This window comes from Corvus brachyrhynchos, unplaced genomic scaffold, assembly GCF_000691975.1.
Source record: "Corvus brachyrhynchos isolate BGI_N302 unplaced genomic scaffold, ASM69197v1 scaffold1337, whole genome shotgun sequence".
Taxonomy (NCBI): Eukaryota; Metazoa; Chordata; class Aves; order Passeriformes; family Corvidae; genus Corvus; species Corvus brachyrhynchos.
Genome location: NW_008239191.1, coordinates 182,661 through 184,233, shown reverse-complemented (window position 1 = coordinate 184,233; position 1,573 = coordinate 182,661). Strand labels below are relative to the sequence as shown.

At 40.9% G+C, this 1,573-nt stretch overlaps 1 protein-coding gene across 1 annotated transcript in view; it reads right to left on the bottom strand.

Moving 5' to 3' along the window:
• The window catches only part of LOC103619636 (guanylate cyclase soluble subunit beta-2-like), a 17,847-nt gene extending 16,325 nt beyond the window's left edge, over positions 1-1,522 (bottom strand). Inside the window, exons 1-2 of the mRNA XM_017740105.1 lie at positions 1,172-1,522; positions 173-271 (exon numbers count right to left, since the gene is read on the bottom strand). Of these exons, the coding sequence (XP_017595594.1) occupies positions 173-271; positions 1,172-1,269 (197 nt within the window). The 5' untranslated portion in view covers positions 1,270-1,522. The remainder of the gene's footprint in view (positions 1-172; positions 272-1,171) is intronic.
• Between the last annotated feature and the right edge of the window lie 51 nt (positions 1,523-1,573).

The following is a 1,573-nucleotide window of genomic DNA, read 5'->3' as shown; positions in this document are numbered from 1 at the left end:
CCTTAAGAAATAAGAAAGGTTTGCAAGTTCTTGCAATGCTGTCAGGTGGATTAAGAATGAAGGCAGAAAATTTGCAATACAGGGAAGACATTCCCAAGGGCACAGGAGAAAAAACCTGGGCTGCAGTCTCAGGCTTGACCCAGGATGGTTCATTTTTGAGGCATGCTAGCACATACCTAATACTTTGCAGGCTTTGTCGACGAGCTGCATTGTGATCTCATCTTTGTAAACCTCAAAAGTCAAGAAAGAATCCTGGACTCCAGCCTGCAGCCTAAAGCAGAGAAGACAATATTCTTGTTTCAGCAGTGCTGGAAATACAACACACTTGGGTGACCCAACTGGCATTTCTTAAGTACTGTTTGCTGTGAATGCAAACACTACTTCACCTAATGATGTAAGTTTAATATTAAATTGCTTTAAATTAATTAAATTGCTTTAACATGGCTGAATGGCGGTGTCCACCTCTCCATTTCTGCTTTTTCACATTATGGTAAAACTCTATCAAGGATTAGGACATCTTACTGTGGGGTGCTAGAGCAAGTGGACTCTTAGTTTGTCTTCTGGTCTACTGGCTTGTCGTTCAATGTGGCCACAATATCCAGCTCTTTGAGGCTCCCCAAACCTGCTGATTTTTTTATATTGGCTTCAATGGATAATATATGTATGTACCTAAATATCATTTATGTATGTTGGAAATACTACATAGCTCATAAAGACAAAACCAGAGATGATACAAGGCCAGATTGAATGGGGCTTTGAGCAACCTGGTCTAGTGGAAGGTTCCCTGCTCATGGCAGGGGAATTGGAACCAGATGATGTATGATTTAGCTGCTTTTCTGAGAGTAGTGGAATTAAACTGACTTTATATTAAGGATGACATCTTTTCAGTGTAATTACTTCTCGATATTGTCATGCTGAGCCAGTGAGTCTATTGCAAAATTGTCTATAAGACTAAATGTCATCTTTAATTATCTGATATGACAAATTAATTGGGACAAATTAGTATCAGAGGATGAAGTGTTACACGGCAAGAAACTGTCGCTCTTAGTTACTCCTAATAATTACTTGAGATACACATCAGCTACCATTTACCAATGAGAAATTACATCCTCTGTTGCTGAATTCCTGTGCATTTTCTTTCAACGCACTACGTTTATTGGCAACACATTACCTTAATTTTTCCCATGTTTCTTCGCCATACTTTTCAACCACCAAAGACTTCAGGCATGTGTTTATAAATCCATACTGCAAAAGCAAATATATGAACATGGAGAAGACCTACTGGTTTTTCAAGTGCTGCCCCAACACACCACTATTTTGTATTTCAGATTCCTCTGCTAATTTTATATTGCAAGAGAGAAAGTAATAATGCTTGACGGCCTAAAGAGAAAGTAATATTGTTTGACAGCCATTGTATCTTTCAGTAAACAGCGCAGCCTATTCCTCAGCGTTTCACAAGCATTCAGCAGAAGAGAAGAAACAGCCAACGCTGTTTTGCAGAGAAGGGCCCGAGGCCCCGCCGGCCGGGGATGCGCTGTGCCGTGGCTGCGGCCGGAGCTCGGCGCTGCAGCGC